Below are 25459 nucleotides of genomic sequence, written 5' to 3'. Positions count from 1 at the left end.
GTGCTCAAGGCCTCCAGGAAATCCAGATGTGCTTGGACTTCAATTTCCAAAACCCAGAGGTTTTTAGTGGAATATTCAAGTTGGGGATAGACTCACAGCACTTACCTCCCTTTCCATTTAAACAGTGTTTGTACGCAATATTAACAAGGGGAACTCTGGCTCAGAGAAATGTTTTCAAGTATCTGTCAATACATTTAAAATGCAAAGTATCAGGCTAGATCAGGCTAGACCCCTACAGAAGATTCTATAATTAATCTGTTTCCTTGTAGTTTGCTTATTTACATCCATCTCATTCTGTGATTTTCCACAACCTCTTGAAGTATACATGACACAATACTAAAGGTCAATAAAATAACAATGGGGAGCCAGGCAGGCATCGACCTATGAACCATGAGGTCGAGGTTCAATTCCCAGTCAGGGCACATGCCCAGGTTTGTGGGCTCAATCCCCATTGTGGGGCGTACAGGAGGCAGCCAATCAATGATTTTCTCTCATCACAGATGTTTTTTATCTCTCCCTCTCCCTTTCTCTCTGAAATCAATAAAAATATATTTATTAAAAAAACAACAATAGGGCAGGGGAAAATATGAATCGGAATGGGATTTGTACAATTCTAGAGTTTTAGAACTGAATAGGGAGAATTGAGTTAAAATACTGATCACCTTTCTGGGTGGTAAAACTGATATATGAGTTAGATAATGAGCTTCTGGACAGCCAAACCCAACATAGATATTCTGTAGCAATTTAAAGGCTGTGAGTCCATGCTCACAGGACCCCTTTGAGTTCTGGGTAGTAACCATCTGAGGACTGAGTGAATGAGTTGAGTAAACTATTAAGTAGAGTTAACGATAAGAATTTTAATAGGAGCACCTGCTTTCTGCATTGTATTTAATTATTCTGAAAATACTCATGGCTGGATCCCATAGGACCTTCCAACTACTGTTTAAGATGAGCAACAAGAATACATGGTTATTGTGCATTTTCATCTTAACTTTAGGTGTCTGAAGGGAAGCATAGTTATAAAAATTAGTAATTATAAGTGATATATTAAACTATATATAGTGATTATAATATAATTATCAGTCATAAAATATTAATAATTATAAACTGTGGAAATCAACACTAGTGCAAACTAATTAGGGGGGGAAAGAAGACACAACTCTATTTTGTGCAGAAACAGGGCGCATATGTTCAAAGACATGCTCATACAGTGAGAGGTGTGTTATCAGTGCTGGCCGATACATTGGCATCACTGGAGTGGCTTTTTGAGAATACCTGTGATGGAACCACTCTCAAAGATTCTGACTTAAGCGACTGGGAAATGGGCCTGCTCCTGATTATTTTATTTTTTAAATTTAGCTGATTGTAATGAGCAGCCGGCATGAAAACCTCTATCTTATAACCAGTAGATGCCCCTGAACCTACAAATGGAATGAATTTGGCTCTGTCTCAGGGCCATCTTGGGACACGTTGGCTGCCATCTGCCAGGCCGAAGACCAATTTCTCAGGCTGTGGGGAATTGTCCAGTAGATAGCCTTGGAGGACTTTAATTGTGTGTGTTAAATCAATATACATAGCTTTGGATACAAGAAGAAACTTGCTAAGAGTGCTATCAACACCAACTTTTGTATACCAATTGTGACATAATAAAACTAAGAGGCCAACAAAGGAGAAATTGCCAGAACCTTTAGCATAGAAACTTAAAGCCAGTGTTATTTGATGGGAAAAATGTCTGGTCCAACTCTGCCTTTGTAGAAGGCTACTCTGTGTCTTGATATCTGGCTTCTTATATCCCCTCCAATCACACTGCCTGACTACTATTTTGATGGTTAGAATTCGCCCATGGTTGATGTTTTTGGAGAAAGACAAACTGAAGGAGATGAAATTTAACTAAAAAAGAAAAGAGGGACATAAGGATGATATGGCAGGTCACAGGACTAAGCTAAAGGTACCATCAGCAAAATCAGATCCAGACTCAAGGAGGTTGGTCTACGAGAACCATCAGAAAACATAATGAAGTCTGGTAATAGAATAAAGGGAGAGAAAGACCATGGTCCATAGCATTCTATCATTTCATATTGTTGCTGAAACAGAATGTAATTAGTCTATATCATACTCAAAGGGAAATCCAAATCTCCTTCTTATTTGGTCTCAGAAGAACTGAAGATTCTGAACTATATAAGGAAGTTGCTCCACAGAGATGACAAACCCCACTGTTGATTCAATATCCCTATATAAGTGCCTCTAAGGAGAGTCTAAGAATGAAGAAGAGGCAGGGTCTGGATCCAACCCCTCTATGTTCAGATTTCATCGGTACCACAGCCTGCTCATGCTGTATAACCCTTCTATGCTTCATTTCTTCATCTAGAGAGATGGGGATAGTAAAAGAAGTTTTAAGAAAAACTAAAATTTGTGCATAGGTACAGCACTTGGCAATGGCCTGTCATGGATAAGTGCGCCATTGACATTAGTGCCTCTTTGGTTTTGACATTTCCAAGAGTTGAGACAGTTGTAGCCTTCTCCTTTGTGCCTAGGAATTTACCATTTTACTTTGTTTTAAATTAGTAATCCTCCCTTCTTCCATAAAGCCTCACCATGTCAAGGAGTCTTCTTGAGAAAGGTGGGTTTTGAAATGAAACTGAGAATGAACTTGCAGCAGATTTCTCAACAAGCTTTCCTGAATTTCCCCATGGTCAGAATTACCCAGAAGCCTGATTCCCTCCCAGGAGCACCCATCACTTAGAAGAGTGTGAATGGTGTCCCCGGAAGCTGGTTGGTAGCCAGGCCAAGGTTCTTGTTAAATGTACTGATAATCACACTTCTCTCTTGGGAATTCTGGTTCAGGTGATCAGAGTCAAAACCAAGGGTTTAACAAAGATTCTACCTAATATTTATCTTCAGGGAAGGTTGAGAAATGAAGTAGAGGAAGGGTTAAAGAAAAAAGAAATGAAGTAGAGGAAGGGTTAAAGAAAATAGAAAGTTAAAGAAGTTGGTAGAGAATTAGATGCAGACTCAGAAGAAAAATGGGAAGGCCCGGCAAAGATGATTTTGAGTAAATCCATGGAAGGTAGTGGGATAAATAGAACAGGATAAGAAGGAAATACAGAGAGCATGACATGACCATGGTAGACCAGCTTCTCTTTCAGAAATGGAGTTTCATGTCCATTCTGTTAGAAGACCTTCAGAAACTAGAAGTAAGCATTCCTGGGCAATGTATACTATTTCTGTAGTTGCATCATTGACAACCACATAGCTAGGTGGACCTAGCAAGCATGTCAAACATGCAACCCACCAGCTGGGAGTTTGACATGCTTGCCTAGAGCCATGGTCAGGAAACTGTGGCTCGTGAGCCACATGTGGCTCTTTGGTCCCTTGAGTGTAGCTCTTCCACAAAATACCACGGCCTGGGCAAGTCTGTTTTGAAGAAGTGGTATTAGAAGAAGTTTAAGTTTTAAAAATTTGGCTCTCAAAAGAAATTTCAATCATTGTACTATTGATATTTGGCTCGGTTGACTAATGAGTTTGCCGACCACTGACCTAGAGGATAGCATAGTGGTGACATTGCAAGAAGAAACAAAAGCTACAAGAGATGCAGTGATTCAACTCTTTTTTTTTACTGTGATTTGTCCAATACCCAGTGCATCTTAGCTGTGGCTGGTGTTAGAATCACTTGCCAAGCATTGTCCTACCTCTTTCTAGACCCTATCCCAGTCTGATGAAGCCAAGGCCCTAGCAGCAGGGTCCCAACATGAGCAGGGCTCGAAGTTAGGACCTTTAACTTCTCCCTATGAATCTAATTGGTAGCTAAAGTGAGAACCATTCAACCAGACAAGTGGTTCTCATTCTGAATTGCATGCTAGAATCACCTGGAGATCTTTAGAAACTAATGATGCCCTGAGACCCATTCACTAAGATCCCTATTTAGTTGGTCTTGGACAGTGGTCATCAAACAGTGGCTCACGAGCAACATGTGGCTCTTTGGCCCCTTGAGTATGGCTTTTCCACAAAATACCATAGGCCGGGCTAGTCTATTTTGAAGGAGTGGCATTAGAAGAAGTTAAAGTTTTAAAAAATTGGCTCTCAAAAGAAATTTCAATTGTTGTACTGTTGATATTTGGCTCTGTTGACTAATGAGTTTGCCAATCACTGGTCTTGGATGTAACCTGTTCACTAGAAATTTTAAAAGGACACCAGGTGTTTACCATTGTGGCCCAGGTTGAACTACTTGGCCAGACTTCCTTGACCACCTACAACCACTGAACAAACCAGATGGCTGAAAATCAGGTGCAACTGCTTTGAAGTTTAAACCCATAGGCCAGTGATGAGAGTGAAAAGCAGGCTAGGATTAGCATAAGGGGACAGTCCCTGGGGACAGCCTGCTTCCTAAAGCTGAAGATGAGTGATGACTCCACTGTCAAGAGCTCACCTGCATTGCTCTGGTCACCTAAGGTTCCTGAAAATCTTTGAGGATAACCACTTCTCAGCTGCATCATGAAGTTATCAATCACACCTCTCTGGTTATTTGGTATAAAAATGACTTTACAGAGAGAGGCCTAGATGATCCCTTTATGGCCAAGATAGATCATTTGTCTTAAAGTTCAAGTGGAGAGAAACAGAGCCACAGATGAACACAACATTAAATGGTGTATACAGGTACCACCCCTTCGAATTCTACCTGAATTTATCTGTGTGCACTGCCCCTCACCAGGCTGTTATTCAGCAGGGATTTCCTATTTATTGTCCTTATGACCACCTGTTGGAAAGGTACTTTAGAGGGAGGGGTGGTTGACTCCATAGAATAAATGAGTACTGTGAAAAGGCACTTTTCTGAGATGTTAGGGTAACCTCCATCTCAGACAAGTGTACCTTCATCCATAAACCTTTGTCAGGGTAACCTGAGATGTACTGGGTTGTGTGGCTAAAAAAAAATATATGACTATCATTTATTACAAATAATTTTGTAAATTTTTGGCATCGCTTCAGAGTTCATCAGGGATTCCTTAAAAGATCACAATTGGTGCTCTCTGATCGATTTAGATTTGCTTTGACAGAAGTCATCTGAGGCTACTCTTTAGAAGAGAGTGAGTTATCAAAAGGGTATTCATTATCCTTTTTTCAGAAATTTGCTTGTGAATCAGAAACAGTAAAAACATGAGTTACCTAAAACAGAAAAGAAAAAAAATAGGAAGGAAAGAAAGAAGTAAATGGAGAAATGGTGGCCTGTTTTTTGTGTGTGTGTTTTTTTTTTTTTAAATGCGTACTATTAGAAAGAAGAGTATTAGGGACAAAGATCACATTTTCTAAAATTCTGGAACAATTGACAGGCATGCTTTTGAGTTGCATTCTAAAAGTTTCCCCTATTTATTCAGTCACCATCTTGCATGTATTTGTATTGGTTGCCTCCCACAGCTTTCCTCATGTCTAGCGGGCTGCACAGTTCCTTAGAGAAAATGCAGAGGTGGGATACAAGGGGCCAGGCAGTGTCTTCTAGGGTTGGGGAGTATGAACTAGATAGAACCACCTAGGACTGGGGCCCCCTCAGAGGTCAGGGAATGGCTGTTCCCAAGAGCTTGCCCTGGGAGTGGACCATTCCTTGTTACAGTGTTTTCCTTGTGAACCTGCTGTAAACAGAGGTTCTTCCAAGGACTTGTTTATTCCACCCACCAATATCACACCTGTAATCTGAGACACCCGTGTCCTTCAGCCCCTTGAGTAAGTCCCACGTGAGCAAGTCAAAAACCAATATTCACCCCAAACATCATTTTCAGGGACATCAAACTTTGGAATTTTGATGCCAGATATTGATGGGGCTTGCAAAGTTAGTGTGGACTACAAAAAAAAGATAGCAAAACTCCAACCACATTAATTTAATTGTTTTAAGAGAGGTGATAAATGAACTTAGCTGTGACCTTTGTTATGGGAAAGAGAAACATCAAATACTATTCTCAGAGCATGTATCCTTTTGTCTAGATGTTGGTGCAGAAATGATTAGAATTGTCAACTGAATGCTAACTTCTAGTGAATTTCAATACAGTAGCTCTATTTTTATTCCAGGGAGTACCTCTTCCAACAGTAAAACTTTCTTAAGATGTTTTAAGAAATGCTCAAGCACGAGATACTTTTTGAAGCATTGAAACATTTGAACAAGACCAATCAAGCTAAGACGCCACCAAAATGGATTTATCTTGGTTCTTGATGATCCGTAGGCACAGTAAAACCTCACAAATGAGAACTAGAAGGCTCTATACTGCTGCCGCCGAGGCGTTTAAGAGCCTCGCCAATCTCATCGGGGCATTTGTATAATCTGCCTGACACAGATGTTCTTATTTCTGGAGAAATAAACAGCATGTCTGAATTAGAATGCATTGCATTGCGGAAACGCCACAGTTGAAAACATCTTAAGAGAGTTTTACCAGCTTTCTAGATTTACTAAATCAAAGTAAAATGGCATTTTCCATTTTTATTTTCTTTTAGTGCACCATTAAAAATAATTTGGCAAGACAGGGCTTATTTGAACTGATGAGCTCTCTTTCCTTCTTCACTAGCAAGCTAGTTTGGTGAGGAAATGATTATCCATTACATGACACCATATAGCATTCTCTTCTGAAATGACGGCATTTCTTTTTCTTGCCTTTTTCTAAAATAGTTTTTGGATATGATATTCATAATAATAAAGTCTAGAATTTTATTATTTCCCTAGCTCATTGCAATATACTCCCCCTCTTTTTTTTCTAATCGTCTATATTTTTAAAATGTAATCTCTGCTCAGCATAGAAGTCTGTGTAAACTTTGTTTGAATGCCCTGGCCTTGGGAACGTCTCCTGGCATGACATTTTGGTAACACGTAGCATTAATATTCCAATGCAACAGCTTGGTCCATATTCTGACATCGCCATGACGAGGTCCCCGCATGCCTAGCTCATGATCTTTCTAAACTCTCCGAGACCGAGATTTAGCCACACATTCCTTGCAACATCCATCCAAATGCACACCCTCCCCTCCCCTCATCTGAATACATCGAACCAATTGGCAGACAGCACATGTCCCCCTGAGCGAGCAGTATTGTGAATTTTATCTTCTCTTCCAGAAATCAGTTCGTCTTCGTTGCAGCAGATGAAATTTCTTGTAACACCTCTGCAGGTAACAAACATTGCTACTTCTTGATGCATCCATCCACGTCTCAGTATCCTTTTTTTTTTTTTTTTTCCTTTCCCTTCACATGCTGCAGTTGGTCACTCTAGAAAGTTTAGTTAAAAAAAAAAACAAAAAACAAAAAAAACAACCAAGTCCGTGTATCTTTGGAGTATAGCAGGAGCCTTTATTCTCTACTGCCTAAAGAGAACTTAGACATTTTGCTAACTTGAAAATTTTGTCTTCCGTTTTAATACTATGTGATCCAGAAAAGTAAAGCTATGTTGAATGAAGCCACAATGAAACTTTATGGTATAATCAGTGCTCTTATCCTGGACAGGGGAGATGAGGGACACAGACATGTGACTTCTGTATTTTTTGACTTACTATGTCTGGGTTCACACAGATGTATATGTGAATTATTTGGGATCTTTCTGGAATGACTGATATAGATTATAGGCCCCCAAAGACTGAATCTATAAAGCTACTGGCATTAGGGAATATAATTACCTCTCTCTTATAAGAAGGGGATCTCCATTCCATTAGTTAAAGATCCTCTATTGCCTTTCTTTTAAAACCTATTCCACAGAACAGGACTCAGATGGAGTCTTCTGTTTCTGAGATCAGGGCACTGGCAGATGGAAATCACACTTGCATGATGTGTCCATCACAACAATGCTTGTCTTTTGCTTTGATATGGTCACAGTTTCATTAGCATGGAATTACTTGATTAAATGTCCAGAGAGGTGATTGACTTAACTAACTAGAGATCTTTTTTAATTGTTTAAATTGTTTCCTTGTTTATTATTTCTTTTTTTTAGCCTAAACTCTGACTGCCATGATTGCTAGGAATTGTGCTTTTTAGCAAAAGGGTGCATGGTAGAGCTCATCCATGTATAGTTAAATATACCATGACCTTCAAAAGCATACATTAAACTGAGTCTTGCAAATAGACATTCTTCAGCTACCCTTCACATTTGATCACTGGAGCCATACACAGAGGTGTATTTGTTTCACTCCCTACTCACAGTCTTTGAAGAGAAGGAGCTAGAGGAAGACAGAGAACTAGGAACATGTCCCTGGCCCTCTCTGCTCTAAAAAAGCAAGGGCTCAGAAAACTCTGCGTTGGTTTCACTGATGTGGTTGGTCTCCATGTTTTTAGTGGATTAGAGCCTCACCTGGGAAGCTGAATGGGGTACGCATGCTCATATTTTAAAGTGTCAGTTTGCTCCTTTTCTATAAAGTCCCGTAGATAACGTTCCTCCTCAACCCTTAGCAGCAAATGTCTCTGTTTCGCCCTGTGAGAGGTGGTGACATCCATAACCTTTCACTAATGCCTAATAGTAAAAGATTGATGGTTGCATTGCTGGGGGAGGCAATGGAATGAACCTGGGATACAAGAATCATTTAACATTTTCAAAACCTTGAGGAGGAACCAAAGGGGAAATTGCTTGGGACGGGAAGGAATGCTGGTTTAAAATGTTAATGGACATCTTGTGTGGATACGCTGGTCTCTCAGATTTTCTGTCTTCCCTGATACACTGTATACATATCCCAGTGGGTCTTAGGGTATATCCTAACATCATAGGTCAAATATAAGAGGTAGATATGGATTGTTGTTTAGTGACTTAACAAACCCTCCCTTGCAAACAAATGGCTCACACATAATATCCCAAAAAGAGGCTGCAGATGATGAAAGTTTGCCTGAATAGAGCCTGTGTTTTCACCTACCTTATCTAATTTAGGATGGCTGCTCAATAAATTCTTAATGAATTGCTATTGATCAAATTTCAAATTGAGAGGGCAACTGTTGCTTTGACGGCCATATTAATAATATGTCCTATGCTGCTTCATAAGGTTCAATTTGAGCTCTGCATTTTGAATCAAGCATGAAAATGGAGACACTCCTATCAATCAAAAGTCAAAGGATCTCCCAACCAGACCACCCTCCTCATAGAGAAAGAACTGCTCAGTCAATGAAGTTTATGACTCATGGTTTCAATGAGGTCTTCCCGGGACCTACCTCCCATATCCTGGACAAAACCCAGGACACCCACATTCTAAACACCACACCTGTCATGAACTCTCACCTCTGTGTAACGAGCAACACTTCTCAGGGTGGATCTGTTGAATCCTGGTATCTCCTGGATTTTAGTTTTTGACACATGGCAACTTTCATCTTGTGAATGAAGAAAGAAATTAACAAGAGGCTTAACATCTCAGTTTTGAGGGTTTGATGAACATATAACTGAAATTTTTTATGAAGATGTATTATTCTTAGACAGCCACCTAGGAGGACAGAGCTAGCTGAGCAGTGTTATGTGAGAGTCTGTGTAGAGATGGTAAAAATCATCAAACAACAGCCACAGTGAGACTGAACGATTTTTCTTTCAATTCCCACAGGAAAAGTGTCAATGTTTATTTTACGTGGGTCACTTGGAGAGGACACCAAAATGTCAAGTCTGCTTTTACTAGCCACATAGAAAAAAACGTTTATTATTACGTAGCATGTGTGGGATATGAGAGTGTATTAGCACGCAAATTGATTTTTTGACTCAATGGCTCCAAACGTCATACTCGATGTTTTGTTTTGGTTTTGGTTTGGTTGTTCCTGAAAGACATGTGTGGGTGTCCCATCTAGTACCTCCTCCTTGAACAGCCCAGTAGCTTCTTGAACTGTGACACTGAGATCCTTTGATGAGCACTGGCCGGTGTGGTTTGATTGGTTGAATGTTGTCCCATGCATCCTGAGGTCGCTTGTTCAATTCCTGGTCAAGGCATATACCTGAATGGCAGGCTCTATCCACAGTGCAGGAGGCTGATCCATGTATCTCTCTCATCAATTTTTTTCTCTCTCTTTTTCTCTCTCTCTCTCTCAAATCAATAAAAACATTTTTAATATCCTTTGATGAGTTGGATTCTGCAAGAGATGGATCTCCCTTCTCCTTCCAGTCAGGGTCTCCTACCACTGTGATTCTTTGGAGCTTTTCCATGACTGGCTTGAGATTGTATTGTAATAGATATAGGTCTGGTACATGAATGGAGGTTGAAAATCAAGTTGCTTATTTTGACAGAGCAACTGGAAATTCATTTCAGTGGGTTAGTGTGTATTGAGTTATCACCGGTATCAGCAACTGTTCTCAGCTCTCAGGACATACATATCATTACATAAGTCAAGAGAAGCCCTTCCTCCAGAGAGCCTCCATTCTGGTGCAGACCAGACCCCAGTCATGTAGATGAATAAGCATATAATGTACTTGCCTGTAACATTATAGAATAGCTATAATGAATCAAAAAATCAGAGTTGGGGCTCTGGCCAGGTAGCTCAATTAGTTACAGCATTGTCCTGATATGCCAAGGTGACAGGTTTGATCCCCTTTCAGGGCACATAGAAGAATCAACCAAAGAATAACTAAGTGGAACAACAAACTCATCTCTCTGTCTGTCTGTCTGTCTCTCTCTCTCTCTCTCAAAAATCAATAAATAAATAAAAAATTAAAGCACGGGAGAGGATGGAAAGCCCCATGCGATGCAACTTTACACTCACAGATCAGAGTAGAGCTCTCTGAGAGGGTGACATTTGAGCAGGGACTTGAATTAAGTGAAGGTGTGAACCAGGTAAGTAATTGTGGAAGTGAGAGCACTTCAGGCAAGTGCAAATGCCCTGGGGTTGTGGCTGCTTGAGGTGGCCAAGAACAGTAAGCTATCCAGTGTGTCCAGAGCATGAGTACAGGGGAAAATTTTAGAGATAATATCATGAAGATATCCAGGGATTAAGACAAATTAGGACCCGGAGGCTGCAGAAACCATTTGAGATTTTATCTTCAGTGTGCCGGAAAGGCACTGGAGGGCCAGCTGCGACCTGACTTATCTCTTTAATGATGTGTTAGACTGCTTTGTGAAGAATGGATTGCAATATGGCAAGAGCAAAGGAAAGGACCACAGTGTGAATCTCTTGCAGCACTCCAGGGACGGGTGACAGAGGCCTATGTTAGGATGATGTCTGTGGAGGAGCTGAGAAATGGTGGTCTCTGGGCTGTATTTTGACAGGTGAACAAACAGGATGTACTGGCAAATTAGAAACTTGCCAGGTCTACTATGTGTTACATGCCATGTCCTCCTTTCGACTCAAAGGGTGTATCCATCATTCCCATTGAGGACTAAGGCTTTTGTCACCATGGAAATCAAGCCCTTCATCTCAGCCGTACCTGTCCCTCACATGGGCTTTGCTGGATTTTCCAGGGTATAGTCGTAACTTGCTGTCACCTATTGAGCAAATTCTGTGTGCTAGCAAGTATAACCAATCATATATATGTGTGTGTGAGTGTGTGTGTGTGTGTGTGTGTGTTTCTGTGTGTGTGTGTGTGTGTGTGTGTGTGTGTGTGTATAGACAGGCATACATATGTAATTTATTACAAAGTCGCAGTGAGGGAGATGTTACCATCATCCTGTTTTGCAGGTTAAAAAAGAAAAAAAAAAGTGTTCAGGCCCAGAAAGGCTTGGTAACTTGCCCATAGTCACACTGAAGTCTATCAATACCAGACTCTCCACTGGACCATGCTGCCCCCACATGTGCCTTTTATCTTGCCTTTGGACATTGACCATTGCCTCCAGGTGGAATGCTCTTGCTTCCTTCAACTATGCTATATTGCTCCTAGAAAACTCATATTTGTGAGTTCAGGAACATAGTTGTGGAAATTTGGAGACTACCCAAGGGAACCGAAAGATTCTCTAAACAATTGTTTCCCTGGGTGTTTATTTGAGGTGGTTCATCCCCTTCAGGCAGCAGGTATATGTCTAGTCTCTCGGATGTGCTGGGCACTGATCTAGATATGGGAATAAAGTGAGGAGGGGAGCTGCTCTCTTGTCCGGGGTCACTATATGTATCAGGAAGACAGAGGGTTAAACAAGCAAAGTGTGGTCCAGGTCAGTTCTCCAAAAGTCTTTCATGTGCTGAAAAGCAGTGACTAAAAATCAGCTAACAGGATAAGTTATTCCCTGAAAACTACTGGACACTTGGAGCGAGTTGTTTTGCCTGAAGAGTCCAAGCTCCCAGCTGCCCCCTCCTGAGGGAGTGTGTGTGCGCGCTGGTGTGTGTTGGGGGTGCAGGTGAAGGCCAGGTCTTGGTCCATCAGCAAGTCTTGTCCTCTCCACCACAACAGGTACCATCTTAGTAGCATGTGAAGCCAGTTTGGGGACACACTCCCAGTTCTTATCAGTACTAATCACATCTGTGAAAGCTTCTAAAACCCTCCCCTGTGGGACAGGTTGATATACACTCCATTAAGTAACTATTAGAAGCAATGTTTGGCAAGTTTATAGGCACAAAGGGGATGTTGGCACCCCACCCAGTCTTTTGTCTTCCCCTGACCTGTACCCATGTGCACATAGAGACACACACATGTGCATGCACATAGCACATGCATCCATGCAGCTGCACTAAGACTTCAGATAATATCTAGAAGACATTTCCAAATTGGTCATTCCTCTAATTGTGACCCTTCAGGAAATTTTATCTCAGTGTCTTCCCTTCATTCTGGTGATTTCATTATTCAGCCATGCCTTGAATTGATTTGGAATTAATTGGCTTGTTTCCAATAAGATGTGATGTCTGTTATCATAGGTGAAGCACAGAGTGCTCAGGGGGCATATATCAAAGGGACGAAGTACACATAAACAGCATTTATTGACAGCTTTCTGTATACCAGGCATGTTCAATCTTGTTACACAACAATAACAATACCCAACAAATAAAATGTATGTATGGGAATTAAAGATATCTAGATAGCTCTGAAATAGCCTGAGTATGGATTCTATATCATTAAAGAATTTTTTTTTAAAAGAGCGTGGTTATCAAATGTTAGAGCCATAAAAATCCCCTGCAGATCTTATTACCAATGCAGTCTATGTCCTCCCTTCCCTGCCTCAGAGATTCTGATTCACAAACCTGGAATAGGGAGCTTGAAAATCTACTTTCTTACAAGTTCCTCCAGGCAATTCCAATAGAGACGTCCTCAGATCACACCTTAGGAAACACTGAGTGGATCACTCAGGAATCCTATTATTTCAATGGCAAGGAGAACATCCAAATTTTTATCTAGAGCCATGCTTGACAATATAGTGGCAAATCTCTATGTGTGGCTACTGAGCCCTTAAAAAATGGCTGGTCCAAATTGAGATGAGCTATAAATCTAAAATACATACTAGATTTCCAAATCTTACTATAAAAAATATGTAAAATATTTCAATCATAATATTCCTGTCAATTACAAATTGAAATGATAATATCTTTATATAGCAGGTTAAATAAAAATATAAAAGTGAACTTCACCTGGTTTTACTTTTGTAATGCAGCTACTAAAAAACTTAAAATGTCATACGTGGCTTGCATTTGTGATTCTCTGAGTGAGCAACTGAGGTCTGAGACCATGTGCAAACCAGTGGGAACATGCCTCGCAAAACCATCACGCTCCAAATAGCAGGCTGTCAGAACCACAGGGCCATGGTGTAGTAAATACCCATTTGTAGTGTGTGGTTAGTACGTGCCTTGCATGGATTAATTTTCCCCAGTTCCTTATGGGCTATATCTTAGATATAATTAGGAGGACACCATAGCCCCTAATGGCATTGCCATGCAGGCTCCTAGGGAGGTTTCCTAATTTGAATGCCTATTCAGCAGTGCCTATCTGTGTAGTGAGGACACAGCATAGTCTCCGTGCCTTCCTGCTTCGACAGGTTGTCTAGGAGATCATTGCCACATGGTGACATAGATCTCAGGGAGAAGATATTTTATTCATCTTTCTGCTCCACCGGGATTCCTACCCACTATCTCTGGGAAAGGAGGCATGGGGCAGGGGCATAAAGACTCTTAATTGAAATATATGGAGTGAAGTTAAAGTATTCTTACTATATATCCCTATAAGAAAATCACCTGACTGTTAAAACCCTGGTGTGGTGTACCAACAGGGCCCTATTGTGTTTTATAAGCATCTAGCTTGTTTCAATTAGATTTAGAAGATGTTATTAACAAGTAATATATGCATTTCTCAGCAGAGATCACCAAATACTTTACAAACATGGGTTCATATTTCCCATTCAACAGGTGGCATGTTTATTTATTTAACCTGAAGTTCAAATACAGCAATTTAAACTACATCTGCAACTCACAAGTTAGCTAGATCTCAACTCCAAAGGCAACTGTAAGTTGACTGCTGGAGCTACACATGCTCATATTAGAAGAGAATCCTTCAGTTCCTTTTACAGAGATTGGCTTGTGAAAACCTATATAAAAACCCTTGTATTATAATCTGCAGACTGCTTTAAAACATGTCTGGTTTCTTCCCATGCATTTTATCTGTGAATTAGGCAGGGCTCAGATAAAATGGTACCATTTTATTGGTATCATTGCCCAAGTTATTGAGCAAGGACATTGCAAAGGCAGAACTTGAACCTGGATCTTCTTGCCCCAAGACCTTTGCCCTTCCCAGGGCCCGGTGTGGGCTTCTTGGTTTTAAGTTGTTGCTAAGGTCAAGATTAGACAAGTGCTCATGATGGTGGCAAGCTGTTATCTTTCATTTGTTTGTTTGTTTGGTTTTTCCCTAAAGGGTATTGGTGAGCCTTACGAAAACATGGGCAGTGATTTGTGAACTTTCGGGTGATGGGAAATTACACACTGTATTTCCAAAGTCCCCAGAAAGTTTTCTTCTGGGTGTCTTTAAGAGGTTTGAATGTTTCTGAGAGCAGCTGACCTGAAGTCTTTGGAAAGCTTTGCCACTAACAGAATCATAATGATGGGAACACTTTCCTTCTCTCTGCTTCTCCCTCTTGCTGCCTCCACTCACTCAGTGGTAGTGGTAGTGACGTGGCCCAGTTCCTCTGCACAGTGGCCAGTGCTGGGCTCGACTCAGCCTCAGACTGCATGGGGCTGACAGTGCAGGAGGGGGGACAGGTGAATAACCAGGGAGAGAAGTAAGTAAACAAAATCACTGGAGATTTGCCATTTGGCATGACGGGGGAGGAGAGGATAGTAAACTGTGGTTCAGCAAGAGAGGTCGGGAAAGGGGCATCTCTCTAGGGAGGTGACTTTTGACCTGAGACATAAAGAAGAAAAGGCAGCAATTCACGTGGAGGATGAGTGAGAGCCCAAGCCCTAAAAGAGGATGAATTTGCATGTGTCCAAGGAGTACTGAAGAAGCCAGTGTGCTGGAACATAGTAAACAAAGGCTAGAGGGTGCATGAGAGGACTGAGAGAGGGATGAAGGTGACTCATGAAAGTGTGGATTGTATTCTAGAATCAATGGAAAGCCAGGGGATGGTTTCAAGTGAAGAAGTGATATCAGTAGATTTATTTCAATTAGATAAGTGGATGGATAAATGAACAGATAGATGATAGGAGATAGATAGATAGATAGATAGATAGATAGATGCTAGATGGATTTGAAAGATACAAATTTCCTACTAAATGGCTGGTGGGTTGAAGAAGCAGAAGTGGAGCCAAAGAGGCAAGTTTTAAGGCTGTTGTTGATTTGGTTCTGGTGAAATACTGGTTATGATGTTTGGATGGTGACAGTGTGAATAGAATGACCTCGACACATTTAATATGTCATCTGTAACTTCTGAGGACTGGGCTGTGGGGAAACAGAGCGTCATGCCCTGATGCACTGTGGTCCAACTTGGCCAAGGCCGGGTGGGGTGGAGATGACCATGTGCACAGATCATGCATAACATGGCAGTCGCAACCCATTTTCCCATCACTCCATTGGGGTCCCTGGGACTTGCCGTTGTTCCTTCAGGCTGTGCTTAGCCAGCTTTGAGGATGCAGGGTCGCCGACGTGCCTGGCATAGCTGTTGTGAGAGTAGTGCTGGAGTCCACATCTTCCCTAATAACCTTGTGTCTAAATTGTAGTGTCACACAAGGGCGTGTTCAGAAATTAGCATTTGAAAAGAAGCTTCCTTGCTTTCAGTTTGAGCTGACATGGTCCCTTTTCCTCTGTGGAAATGAAATTTATTAATCATAATAAAACCATCAGAATCTGAAGGTAGAGGTCACCCTGAGGAGAAAAGGCGCCTGCTCATTTACCAGGAATAGTTCAGCGCTGCTGTATTTTTCTTCTGCCCAGGCACAGAACATTGCCAAATTGTTACCTTGGGCTTTCCACTGAAGCTCTGCCCAGTGTTATAAACAAATCAGAATGTACAATTAAAGTACATGAGAGAAAAGGGTGGGAACTACGTTTTCATGCAATGCATTCAGGCCACCACCATGTCGTCTATCAAAAAGAGGAAATCTTTGCCACAGTAAAATCCTCCCCAAATTAAAAGAAAAAATAGTAATTGCTCCGAATTTCCATCTTCATACCCATTTTGAAGGAATATCATGCTGTGGCATCGCATTTACAAGGGTGTTCAGTTTGCTTTTGTCGTTTATGTCATGTTCATACCACCAGCTTTGCTGAGGGAAAGTGCATTAAAATTAATTCTATGATCACTTTTTTTTTTAACCCTCTGGGCTAATGACAACTTTACTTTCTCATGAAATAAAAACTAACGACAAAGTTGTAGCTCATGTCCTTTTCCACTAATTGATACCTACTTCTAATTACTTGGGTTGAGGCCCAGCTTTCAGGAGTGACCACCCGGAATGAATGACTTCTTCCAAAATGTCATCATTCCTCTTGTTTTAACACACCCTCTGTCTTGGATTTCCACCTGTTTTTCCTCCCAGAGAGATAGGCCTTGGAAGGCCTTTTGTGATGAGCCAGAGGGCTGGCGAGTGTCTCAGGGAATGAAGTGCAAGAGGGAGGGTGGACTTTCTGTCTCACTGAGAAACATCCGTTCTCACACTGCTTGTGAGGATCCGAGGAACACACTGTGTTGAAGCAGAAGGCCTCAATCTGGATTATCTGAGCTTGGTGCCCCTTGAACAGGCAAGGAGGACTTGGGAAGAAGACACATCCAATGTGAACTGGCCGAATCCTTTCTTTCCAACTGAAATCTAAACTAGAGCCCATGAGGTAGAAGGATCCTTACCCAATTCTTCCAAACTTTCAGGATTCCATGGTGTAAGCAATCATACCAGCCCATCCAGTACATTCTTTTTGCTTTTCTTAATCTTTATTGTTGAAAGTATTACATATGTCCCCTTTTCCCCTCACTGACTCCTACTAGCCAGCATGGCCCTGCCTTTCCCCCATCCCAGGCCTGCACCATCCTATTTTCTGGGTTATGCATAAATGCATACAGGTTCTTTGAGTAATCTCTTTCCACCCACCCACTTCCCTCTGAGATTCCATAGTCTGTTCATTGCTTCTGTGTCTTTACATCCATTTTGTTCATCAGTTTGTTTTGTTCATTAGATTCCACATATGAGTGAGATCATGTGATACTTGTCTTTCTCTGACTGGCTTATATGAGCCATCTAGTACATATATATAGATGTCAGACAGGAAGAGAGAAGAGAGAAATATCCATGATAAGAAAGAATCATTGATCAACTGCCTCCTGCATGCCCCCTAGTGGGGATTGAGCCAGCAACTGGGGCATGTACCCTGAATGGGATCAAACCATGACCTCCTGGTTCATAGGTCAATGCTCAACCACTGAGCCATGCTAGCCAAGCCCATCCAGTAGATTCTTATTCACCAACTATAAGCAAGAAGATTAGAAGCAAAATTGTGAAAAGATGGGGAAGGAGAACAATAAAGCATGTGCAAATTAGATTCCAAAAGATAAGAGATGGCTTGAGGTTGACAGTAGTTGATAGAACAGACAAACTATTTCTTCCGGCCTTGTTCCTTCATTCTTTAAAGGAGAGTCCAAGAGTCAAAAGCTATGGATAATCCACATATATCCCATTTAGTGACTGGTACCCCCGATCCCACCTGCTAACAGTGCTCAGGTGTTCCTTCTTCAGAGAATTACCTTCTGCCCAAGAAAATCACTTCAATTCAGTCCTTCTCCACCCCCCAGGGAAACCTGCAGCTAATGGTCAACTTGCATGAGCGTAAAAAGCCAACCCCTTTGCGTCCGCTGGGATTAGTTCTGGGGTACTACTCACAGGATCTGGTCAAAGTTAGTCTCTAGTTTAGACTATTTCTCTTTTTCCCTTGCTATTAACTGCCTGCCTCTCTCCTTCTCCTTCTTTACATTCACAAGAATCCTATTTCAGGCTCTTTTGGGGAACCCAAGTTAAGATTGCATCTCAGCTTTGATCATTACTGAAGGAGCAATGTTCAAACTACTGGCAAGGAATTATCTGGCAGGCCATTTAAGTAAGGATACATGCCACCATGGAACCAGCCTTCCAGTGGCTCTGAGAAATTTAAAGATCAGCTCTGATGGTCTAGCTCTGTGATCTTGAGCAAGTGACTTCACCTCTCTGAACCCTAATTTCTGATCTGTGGCATCATTCAGTCCCAGGCATTTAATAGACACTGAATGCATCAGACTTCCTTCCCTTCTTCATTTTTATTCTGAAGCTTGTGCTGAAAGTCATGGCAGAGGAGGGAAGAGGATGGAATACTCAACTGTCATCAAGAAATACTGTTTGAAATGTATCCCTTCCCAGAACCTGGCCATAGGTTGATGAGTTAGAAGTTCTGGGGTGATAGGATTGAAATCAAAGCAGCTTTAATTCTTGAGTGGGGTGGGGTGGCATCCCATAAACCCTCTAAGGCTGCTTCTATTTGAGTGTGTTTTCTCTTTACAAAGATGTTGGACCCTAACTGCAAAGACTGGGTCACTTCACCCATTTTGATTCACCCTTCCTGCTGTGATAGGTGATGGCCAAATTAGGAGAAAAGCACCATATCTCTTGAGTATTTACATGTCCTCTGGGAATACTGGGTTTACTGTGCTTCTTAAAACCATTATTTCATGTTGTTTTGTGTGTGTGTGTTTGTTTGTTTGCCTATGTTGGTCTCCAGGGTAGCTGCATGAACAGTAAGAAAGGTTCCTATGAGAGACCAGCCATGCTACATGGACAAAAGAATGTGCCATGCACAGATGGACTTTTCAAATGTGTGGCAGATAGGAATATGTTTCTTATGTATGAATTTTAATAGGGCCCCTCCACACTGTCTTGGTATTTTGCATTTTATGTTTGCTATTATTACTTTGTAACTGAATATTATGGATTCATCTTCACCTCTGTTTCCCTTTCAGTTACGGACGAGTTTATGCTGCCGACCCCTACCACCACACACTTGCTCCAGCCCCCACCTACGGCGTTGGTGCCATGGTGAGTACCAATTCTTCCTCTTCCTCATTTCTTCCCCCACCCTTCCCTTCCCCAGCTGGGACCTTTGTATGGGTTGACGGTTGATGTCTTCTCACTCTCCCCTTAATTGAATTTGTCTCTTATGCTAATCTAACAGCAGCTAAAATGCCACATTAATCCTCCCAGTAAACTTGATAAATGTCTTAATTTCTTGGCAATGTAGTGCATGTAAGTTATTATATTTCTAATTTTGCCAGTCTCACCTAGCAGAGCACTTACCTTAATGGAATAATTAGTCATTTTGATAATTAAATCCATCACTAACAGAATGCAGTGTCAATGCAGAACTTTTTTTTTTCTTTTTTTTTTCCCTCCCTTGCTGCTCATTCACATAGCCCCAAGGTTCCAGCCCCAGCACAGACTTCAGAGGAGCTAAGCTGCACACTTCCAGGCCTCTGCTGTCAGGCAGCTGAGAATCTGACTGCCTCTCCTCCCCTATTACAATTCATGTTTAAAGTCATAGTCGCCCAGGAAAGAAAATAGAGAGGGGCACACTTTGTGTGTGTGCCTAGTACATAAGGAATTAGAAGGAATCAGCTGGGTTTTGGGGTTGTCTTTTGTTTTTTTTTTGGGTTTGGGTTTTTGTTTGGGGGGTGGGGGAGGGCAAACATGGGAGGTGAGGGTGGGTGAATTTGCCTGTACTTGTTCAAACTTCTATGCACTAAAACTCTTGAGTACAGTAAGACGTGCCCATCATGTGAGAGCGTATGCAATCATTACAAAGCTTTTGGCATGCAGCTTTCTGCTTGGGATCAAGAATCTCAGTCCTTTATCCTAAAACTCAATCCCCATAGGCATTCATTTGAATCGCCAATACCTTTAGAAAAAGGAAATAAATTAAGTGCCACCTCGTAGCCATCTAAAGCCACGACCAGACAATTCGCTGGAGCGTGGCGGTAGAAATTCAGCCAAGACCTGGGGACCATGTTCTTTTGCAAAGCTCAGTTACATCAAGCAGTCCATCCATAGGACTCCCCTCTTGAGCGCAAATTTCATACAGCTCATTGAGCCATGTCAAGTGATTTAAATTTCCATCCTGATTTTGCATTCAACCACTCTGGTTCAACACCTAGTCCACTGGAGTTATGTGTTGGAAAAGAGAGTTTGAATGACTACATTCAGTCAGTCATCTGCATTCGACCTCTTGAGTGTAGATTGAGCTTTTTCCAATGGGAAACATAGTGTTAATGAATCAAATGAGCAAACAGAATGAGACACTGCACATCCTTCAGTGGCCCAGTGTGTCTGAGTCCTTTCAACTACCAGGACTGGCCGACAGATTTGGGTTTCAGAGGGGCTCTCTGTCTGAGGAGCTCTTGGGGAAAGGGGTTAGGATTGGCCCTATCTTCAGTTCTCCAAGAGTGACCTGGGATGGGTAGGGGGAGCCTCCATTTTGGTTGAGTTTGAGTGTCTATTTTTCACATGAATAGTCTTTTTTTGATGATCCCCGTGTTGCAAAAGGAAAATGTAAAAAACACACCCCTCAAATTGCTTTGTTTCAGAATGCTTTTGCACCCTTGACTGATGCCAAGACTAGGAGCCATGCTGATGATGTGGGTCTCGTTCTTTCTTCATTGCAGGCTAGTATATACCGAGGGGGATACAACCGTTTTGCTCCATACTAAATGACAAAAGCATAAAAACCTTCCAATGTGGGGAGAAAGGAAGCTTTCCGAGGCCTGGGTATTGCAATACATGCAGTAGTGCATCATTTTAGCAACTCTAAAAACTAAAAAGAGGAAAAAAAAATACATTTTTTATCTTATACCTCAGATATTTTGTTCTGTGTATTTTACTATTGTGGGTCTTTAATTTCTGAAGGTTCCGTAGTTTGGTTGCTGGCTATAGGAGTTTTGTTTTGTTTTGTTTTGTTTTTGTTTTTGTTTTTGTTGTTTTTTTTGTGGTTGACCTAGAGAGATGCTAGCTATGAAGAAAAACTGGTTTAGGGCCATATCCAGAGTGCTTTATCATGTAAATGAATTATATATGCTGAATAGTAAGCTACTGGGGTTATCAGCTGTTTGGGAAGAGTGTAAGTGACTACAGTAGTCATCTTTTCTGCATCTGCATTATTTTATTTTATGAAAGGGGAAAGGTGGGAGGGGCTTAGGGGATTGGGACTGGAGTTCGACTGAAAGAGAGAAAAAAATAGTAACTGATGAATCTAAACGACCCACTGCACCAACGATCATATAGCAACGGTTCTAAGTTACTCATTGTCAGTTTAGGCCAAAGGTTATGCTGTTAAGGGGATGCTTCTAGCAGCCCTTGTGCATCCAAGTTGAATGAAGCTGTGCAAACCCACCCTTTAACCTTTCCCCCTGGGCAGTATTCAGCTTCTTAACCAGACGCTAGTTATTTAGGCAAAAACTGCTAGTTAGGCCCATCAACAAGCATTCTTTTTATATTTCTTCCAGTATAATAAATTATTGATATCATTGCTGACTTTTATATTATGGGAGGGAAAAAAAATAACATTAATAAAAAGGTGATAAAAAGCACTGTTTCTATTTTTTTCTTTTTTTCCAAAAAAAGAAAGTAATAAAAACTTAAATTCTTTGTACCAGTTAAAAAAATGTATAAAATTTACATCTGTGCAGTGGAGTTGTTAAGTTCTAGAAACAGTCTATGAAGCTTTAGTTTTAGCCTAGTAGAACAAACTGTTAGAGACAGACGTATAATTTTTATGGAATTACATGATAATCATATTCGGATTTCTAGAAGCATTTTACAAGTATTGCAATCATTGAGTAGAGATAATCATGGTATTTTCGTCAGCTTGGTACTTTTTGAAACATGACTGTGTTATGTGAACAAGCTGCAATTTTTCAGTCTGTGAGAGCCTGCCCTCCCTTCTCCCCCTATCCTTTCTGGTCCCCAGTGATGATCTCAAACCGGTAACTTTAGTTCTGTCTACAAGGCCCAGGACACTTGTCAGAAGAAAGCAAAAATGTAAAAGTACCCTCCTTCTTCCCGAAGAACAAAGTCCTCCCCACACCTCAGATGCAGGGCTGGAGCAACACGGCTGAAAAATTGCAGTTTGTCTGGATTACTTCTGTTTGAACGCCTTCCATGTTGTCCTGTTTACAAGTTAACCTGAGTTGGGGTATCTGTCACGGGTCTTCCTGTTTTTGTATTTAAATAAAACAAACAGCAGCAAGCTGTCCCCAGTAGTTTTGCTGCCCTAGTTAAGTCTTCATGTTGTATAGTGCCCGCCATCTGGCAAGCACTTTAGTAAGTTATCAACTCACCGCTGTGAACCTGCCAATCCGCTGTAACAACTCTGCTTTCAAACAAAAACCAAACAAAACTTAAAAAAAAAAAAGTGTTTGTGATCCAGCATTCTTGTCATCCTATGTGCATGCAGTAAGATCGGTTGGATATTAAACCATCAATAAAGTTTCACAAGATTTGAAAACCAAGTTTCTGTAGCTTCGCTATCTAAGGCAGATGAGGGTTGTCTTGAACCCAGAGAGAAAGGGGGGAAACTGCTTAGCAGCCCGAAGTGTATATTAGACGTTCTCTTCAGCAGGCTTCTCTGGGTGGGGGAGGGGAGGGACAGAGGGGTGATTTATAGCATCACTAAGACATTCTCATTCCCTCACCTGGGAAGCAATGTGATGACAGTTGATGTTTAGAAGAGCAACTATTTATTAAAATACTGTGGCATCCTACCCTGGAGGCGGGGAGGGGGGGGGAGAGAGAGAGAGAAAGTATAGGAGGCTAGGGTGAATAAGCAGATTTCTCCCAGTCGCCTCAAATTTCACACTCCAGAATTTGCATTGTGTTTGGAATCACAAACATAGAGTTCTTACTGTGTTGGTTAAAGTAAAATTAATTTGCAGTTTTGATTTTTCTTGATGAGCTGTACTTTTCCCCCATGACTGTACGTAGTTTTAATAAAATCATTTAGAGCAAGTGGGTGCCAACAGGTTGCAGATCTTCTGTCTAGGCACTCCTCCAAGATGCCAACGAGTCATTTTAAAATGTATGTCAGAGATGTAAACAGACATTTTGGATTTTTTAAAACAGTATTTATTTGGAATGTTTTCATTTATCTAAATAACTATTGCTATTATGAATTATGAAAAAAAAGATTACTATCATGTGTGGCCTATAGTGACTTCTTAACACACACATCACGCAATCTGCAAACCCAGAAAATGTGTATATCTGTCTTTAGAAATTAGTGTTTATATCACTTACAGTGGTTTGTGAATAAAGAAAACTGGTTTGTAATATCAAAAAAAAATAAAAGCTTAGTCTGAAAAGGTACCTGTGAGTTGGTGTTCTCAGTCCTTTGGCTTCTGCGTGTTTCTTTCAAGGGTGTGTCCAGCAGGGGGCGTGGTGTGGGCTGTCCAGGTGAGTAGTAGGCTGCCATAGCCCCTGGTGGCGCCCCCTGCAGGTGCACTGCCTATGTGGTGTGGCACACAGGGCTGTTCCCAGCATGGAAATGTCAAGTTTCGGATTAAAACAAAACAACAAAAACAAATTGTGAATTTCAGTGAAACATCTGTCCTAATGATTAATACAACTTTGGGGTGGGGAGAGGTTTGTGTGATGAGGATGAGAAAACCAGTAATGCTAGGGTTACGTTCATGGAGTGCTTAGTATGGGCCACGAATCCAGCTTAGGCTCTTGTGTTCCTTATTTCATTTAATGACTTAAACAAGCGTCCTCAAACTTTTTAAAGTGGGGGCCAGATCACGGTCCCTCAGAGAGCTGGAGGGCCGGACTATATGAACTACTAATTCCTATTGTAACACCTCGGCTGCGCTCACTGCCCAAAAAACCTGGTGGGCCGGATCAGACTCCTCTGCGGGCCGCATGTGGCCCGCGGGCCGTAGTTTGAAGACCCCTGATTCTATCAGGGTGATCTGCCCCATTTAGTTATCTTAATAATATCTTACTTCTATCTCATTCCATTATCTTAATGCCCCTATCAAGTTTTCAATTTGCGGGGTCTGGAAGCCATGTTGGGAGTTTGAATCCCGATTCTGTCACTTGTTAGCTACAGCCCATGGCAAATTCAACCAGAGTTCTGTGCCATGGTTTCCTCATCCATAAACCTGGATGGATAGCAATCCGTGCCTCTTAATATTGTGGAATAAATAAAACAATCTATGCGACAGGCTCACAGCTGTACTTCATCGACTGTAAGCTATGGTTATTTACAGGGAGGAAACTGAGGCAAAGAGAGCTTAACTTATCTGAGATCACACATCAAGCAAGTGGCAAAGCCCGAATCCCAAAACTGGCATACTTCATCCATGGGGGCTCTTTTCTCCTGGCCTGTGAACATTCAACTCTAGAAATGATAGGACTTTCCCTGAGTGCCCCACACAGTCTCACAAGGCACGTTGTCTTCCTAGCAATTATCATACCATGTCACATGTACTTAACAGACCCCTCTCTATAAACTCCTTGTAATATAGAGAACTGGGAGGGTCATAGTCAACTTCCATCACCCTGTGTCAATTGGTCCTTGAAGGCAATATTACCCTTCTTTTGTAAATGAAGACAATGAGAATTAATAAGTCATATGATTTGCCTGAAGTCATGTCTAGCAACAGTGGGAAGCAAGGTCCCATGAGGATCTGTCTGAGCTTGGAGCTTATCCTTCTTCCAAAATTCTGCTCCATTATTTATGATGAGGGTGGTGGGGGTGGGGGTCATGTTAAACCTGGGCTTCTAGTACTCTCCTTACAAAATATGTGAGGCTGTATCAATTTAAACGAAGTTGTCGTGAGCTTTCTCCTGGCATATGGCAAGGAGGGAGATAATTATCTCCTAACATGCTGGCTTTCTAATTGAGTCCCCTCCCTCGCCAAATCAGAGGATGTAAGCATAGATGTGAAGAGCAGTCATTTACGAATCTCCAAAACCAAGCTCTTCTCTAAAGTGAAGGTAAGCCTATAAATTTCATGTGAAGTGTAAAGTGTAAAGTAAATAAGAATGATGGCAGAACTGAAAGGGATGTTTCAAAGACTCCGCCAGCAGATGCAAATGTGTGTCCCCTGAAGTGTGGGCAGAGGTGAGCAAAGAAGCCCA

At 41.4% G+C, this 25459-nt stretch overlaps 1 protein-coding gene across 21 annotated transcripts in view; it reads left to right on the top strand.

Annotated features, from left to right (window-relative positions):
- The window catches only part of RBFOX1 (RNA binding fox-1 homolog 1), a 2022031-nt gene extending 1998348 nt beyond the window's left edge, over window positions 1-23683 (top strand). For 9 of the 21 annotated variants that reach the window (XM_036410672.2, XM_045571305.1, XM_045571304.1 and 6 more), the window contains 3 exons: window positions 7088-7140; window positions 19294-19369; window positions 19744-23683. In XM_036410672.2, the coding sequence (XP_036266565.1) occupies window positions 7088-7140; window positions 19294-19369; window positions 19744-19891 (277 nt within the window). In that variant the 3' untranslated portion in view covers window positions 19892-23683. The remainder of the gene's footprint in view (window positions 1-7087; window positions 7141-19293; window positions 19370-19743) is intronic. The other 12 variants (XM_036410678.2, XM_036410670.2, XM_036410671.2 and 9 more) reach the window with 5 other exon arrangements.
- Window positions 23684-25459: the final 1776 nt, after the last annotated feature.

This window comes from Pipistrellus kuhlii, unplaced genomic scaffold (assembly GCF_014108245.1).
Source record: "Pipistrellus kuhlii isolate mPipKuh1 unplaced genomic scaffold, mPipKuh1.p scaffold_m20_p_4, whole genome shotgun sequence".
NCBI classification, from domain to species: Eukaryota; Metazoa; Chordata; class Mammalia; order Chiroptera; family Vespertilionidae; genus Pipistrellus; species Pipistrellus kuhlii.
This window is presented reverse-complemented; position numbering and strand designations above follow the sequence as displayed.